Source organism: Meleagris gallopavo, chromosome 27 (genome assembly GCF_000146605.3).
Source record: "Meleagris gallopavo isolate NT-WF06-2002-E0010 breed Aviagen turkey brand Nicholas breeding stock chromosome 27, Turkey_5.1, whole genome shotgun sequence".
In the NCBI taxonomy this organism is placed as follows: Eukaryota; Metazoa; Chordata; class Aves; order Galliformes; family Phasianidae; genus Meleagris; species Meleagris gallopavo.
The window spans coordinates 1,304,399-1,308,779 of NC_015037.2; the positions used below are offsets into that span (position 1 = coordinate 1,304,399).

The window sequence follows — 4,381 nt, forward strand, 5'->3', positions numbered from 1 at the left end:
GTGTCCACATCGATCTGCAGCATGACAGAGCCTTCCCTGCGAGGGGCGATGGAGCAGCATTGCAGACAAGAGCAGCGCCGCCTGACCTTTCCATCCCCACCCACGAGGGACACCCAGAAGGGCCCCCTTCCTCCCCGAGGTTCCTTACTTGACCACGTTCGGGTAGAACTGCTTGTCCCAAGTGCTGTAGAAGGAGTTGGTGACGTACAGCCTCTTGCCATCCACGCTGAGCTGGATCTTGGCAGGGCCGCCGTACACCCTCTTGCACTGCAGGCACAAGAGAGAGCAGTGGCGTTGCTATGGCTCCTCTCTTTCAGCCGATGAGCAAAAGCAGGAGCAGCAAAAGGGAGAGCAGAGCAGAGCCCAAGTGCAGAGGACGCCGTGGGGCAGAGCCCGCAGAGCTCACCTTGATCACCAAGGGCTCCGGCTGGCACTTCAGCTCTTCATCTCTGCACACCGTCACGGGCCCGCCTCGCAGGATGCTGCCTCCCACGAACACCTGCAGGCAAGGCACGGAGACGCGTGGCTTGGCACCTGACCACCACCACCCATCGCCACGGAACTACGAGCGCAGCCTCCTGCCCCCGCCTCACCTGTCCCACCAGCCGGGGCTTGCAGGTCCTGGAGATCTCGTACTGGCGGATGTCTCCGTGCAGCCAGTTGCAGACGTACAGGTACTTGTCGTCCAGGGAAATGACCAGGTCGCTGGGGAAGGCTGGGAGGGCAGAGAAGAAAGAGCCGTGGGTGAGGCGGCATCCCCGGAAGACATCCCGCACAGCTCAACGTGCCAGGAGGAAATGGGGAGCAGCACGCAGGGCTCACCTGGCATCTTGGGCAGAATCCATCCCGACACGTCCTTGGCTGGTATCTGGATGGCCTCCTCCACTGCCCAGCTGTCCCTCTGTACAAGAAACACGTGGCTGACACCGGCAGCGAGGCTGGGGCTCCTTGCTCTCGGCTCCCAGCCCTCCATCGGGGCACTCTCAGCCGGGGCCCCAGGGCTGCAGCCCAGCACTCGCCTCGCACTTGTAGAAGCGGTAGATGATGCCGCTCAGGGCACAGCTGACGTAGCCCTCGGCAGCATCGGGGTTGTGCAGGAACTTCACGCTCAGGGGCAACGAGTCCTCCCCCAGGTCAAAGCACTGCGGTCAGGGTACGGCAGGACAGATTCCACACGTTCAGGCGGCGCCCGAAGACCCCTGAGCAGGAGGAGAAGGAGAAGTGAGCCAGGAGGGGAGGGCAGCCCTGGAGGTGGGTGACACCTACACACGCTCTGCCCGTCCCCTCTCGCCAGCTCCCACCCATCCTGCGAGCTCGTCTGCATCCGCCCATGAGCCTGCTGAGCTCTGGCCCAGCGCCTGCGTCCGCGTTCCCTCACCTTTCTTCAGATCATCCGGGTTAAATCCACGTCCCGCAATTCTTGGCACCATCCCGGCGGTGCTGATGAGAACGTTGTGGCGTGGCTGGTACCAGAAGTCATAGCCTGTTGGGGGAACCTCGCACTCGTGTTCCCAGTTGCCCTTCAGCTCAAAGGTCTCTCCATCCAGCACAATAAATCCACCTGTGGCACCAGAGGGAAGCACAACAGATCACTTCTAAGTGCGAAGGATGGATGGTAACTCCAGTGACCAATCTCTTCTGAATACTTTCTGCCTTGAGATGCTAGCTGCACAGATGCTGCAGCTTGTATTTTGTATTGGACCATGTGTAGTACAGCACAGCTTTCCATCTGAGCTATGCAGAATTTTCTGAACCAAAAATTTATCCCAGCTTCAGATCGCAATTCTTTGCGTTAGAGTGCATTCAGTGACCATGCTACCTACGTTGGCTTTGCTCATCCCATCTCCCTTTCTCAAGCAGGGATGGATGAACGCTTGCTCAGACAGTGAGACTGACTGCCTGAATCTGCAGAGCTATGCCTCTGCACTCGTCTTCATTTCCCCACGCTGCCCCTCGTGCTTGTGGGTGACTATGGGCTCATAGCTGCAAAGAAATACTTGGAGTTCTCAACAGTTAACTCACATTTGATGTTTGAAACTCTGGAAGTCTGTGGTTTATAAGGCTCCCATTTTTCTAACAGGAATCATGTTATTGGAACAGTCAGGAGGAAACGTACCTTTTCCATGGCCAGCTGCATCCCCCATGTTGGCGATCAGAATGTCACCGTTGGGCAGACTGTGAACTACACTAAGGTGGCCCTTGTTGCACTTCCAGAAGACATCCACTGGCTCGATCATCTGAAAAACAAGGGGACTCACATGTAAGCCTCTGCCTGATCAGCTCATTTCAATTTTTTGGGGTGAAAAAGGCAGAGCCTTTTACCATCTGAGGATTCTGAATACAGCAGACCCTTGAAAAGGAGCAGAGAAGCCACTGAGCTCTCCTTTACATGGACAACACGGATGGAACAACATCCAACAGTAAGAGCTCGTTTGTCCACCTCACTATGAGGGGTACTGGTACGGGGTGTGTGACATGATCTCCAGTTACTGGACACTCCCTGAATGCAGTGGGGAATAAAGTGATGATGGGAGTCTTCTTTGGTCTGACAGAGAGCTGGGAGGGAAACTTGTCCCAACTCTGTAAAACGAAGGGGTAAGAGAAGAAGAGGAGAGGACCTTCTCCCTCTGTGTTACTCCAGAAGCACTGACTGACAACCCATTTGAAACAACTTGTTGGAGTCACTCCAGACATACCTTACACACTGTGGGAGCTCGGCACTGCGTGCCCACATCCACCACATAAATACGGGAAGAAATCAAACAGGGGAGGATCAGCTTGTTCTTTTTCGTTGTGATATTGTCAAAGCAGACTTTGCCAGCACTCCACCCAGAACAGTGCAGCTCGTCCTTGAGGTTGGGCACAGGCAGGCGGTGGATCACCTGAGCAGCCAAAGATAGAGTCAGGGTTTAGTCGAGGAGATGGGTGGACAAAGGTACCTTCATGCAATCAACAACTTAGAAGTGGAAAGGTCAAAACTTTAAAGTAAGGAATCGTTTCAAAGACGCGCAATAGATGTGGTCAGTCTGCCTTAGCAGCCGTCAGAGACAGGTAGGTGCTGATTTCCCATAGGGATGTCAGCAGACAGGTTGGGGCGGTGCATAACAGAACATCTCTGAAATTGCAGTGCACCAGAAGCATGCTGAAACCTGCAGAAGTGCTGAGAACCCAAAGCCACCTGGGTCACTGGTGGCCGTGTTTGCTGATGAAGAGCCACTGACAGGAGATTCTACTCAAAGCATCACTTAATGTCACAAGAAGTGAGATATGAAGCGTGTCACAGCTGGTGTGTGCACACAGAGATGGAGATGGTTCAGCAAGAGCCAGGCACACCGGGGACAGTACAACAGAGGAAATGCCATGGATCTGGAAGGACAGAGCCAGCAGTGATCATCAGGCCAAGAAGGGTTGGGCACAGGTACCTGGCAGTAATGCGGAGATCTGGGGTTGAGATCGATGGTGGCCAGGAAGTCAGGTTGGTTGACGCACGTTTCTCGGTAAGTACAAGTCACATACGCAAGCTCTTCCTTAGGAGCTAGGTGTATGGAACATCAGCGTTAGAACATGCAATGAAATAACAATAAAGGCAAATGAAAGCTTCAGGAGACTCTCAGGACGAACGAGGAACAGGTTGTTAGGAGAGATGTGGTGGTGCCCCATCCCTGAAGACACCAAGGTGGGTAGGACAGGGCTCAGAGCACCCGAGGGAGCTGTGGGTGTCCCTGTTCATTGCAGAGTGGGACAAGATGACCTTTAAAGGTCTCTTCCAACTCAAAAGATTCTATGATTGTATGATACTAAGATTAATTTTCTGCTGCCATGACTGGACCAGATGTAAAACACAACACAAGTGGATCACTGTATAGCTACAGTTTTCCCCTTTCAGGAAGGGACTCAGTACATGAAGTTAATTAAGGGTGGTCTGTGAAAGACACAGACTCGATCATCGCCCAACCTGAAGCTAAGTCAGAGCTCTTTCACAAACACCTACCTTCAGAGCATGCCTGATGGCACTTGGGTTTCACAACATCAGGGCAGCTGGGATACTGGTAGCACTGAACTCTGCATCTGTCTGAGGTGAGAAAAAGAAAACGAAATGGGAAGTGTCCACATCCTTCAGTGGTGCCTATTCAGAAGACTCTGTCCCACTCAGTGGACTTCTCCCCCCTGGCTGCCAGCAAGGACTCCATGACCAGCAGCTCCCTTTGTGGTGGCCCCGACAGATCTCAGGTACGGGACAGGAATCCTCCTCCAGGTGCCACTGGGCACCATGGAATCTTTGAGGCTGGAAAAGACCACTGAGAGCATCAAGTCCAACCTCTGACCCATCACTCCCATGCCCACTAAACCATGACCATGGGGTATCACAGATCAGAGCACT

The 4,381-nt window shown here is 53.8% G+C and overlaps 1 protein-coding gene across 1 annotated transcript; it reads right to left on the minus strand.

Moving 5' to 3' along the window:
* Window positions 1-2: 2 nt before the first annotated feature.
* On the minus strand, window positions 3-4,338 carry LOC100543433 (methanethiol oxidase-like; the record flags this gene model as incomplete). Its single annotated transcript, XM_031556915.1, is given in 13 exon segments — window positions 3-36; window positions 149-267; window positions 407-499; window positions 594-715; window positions 823-901; window positions 1,020-1,145; window positions 1,147-1,199; window positions 1,379-1,576; window positions 2,117-2,237; window positions 2,697-2,882; window positions 3,423-3,535; window positions 3,992-4,072; window positions 4,326-4,338. Coding segments are annotated over 13 exon segments (1,338 nt in total), but the record flags the coding sequence as incomplete, so codon positions are not given.
* Window positions 4,339-4,381: the final 43 nt, after the last annotated feature.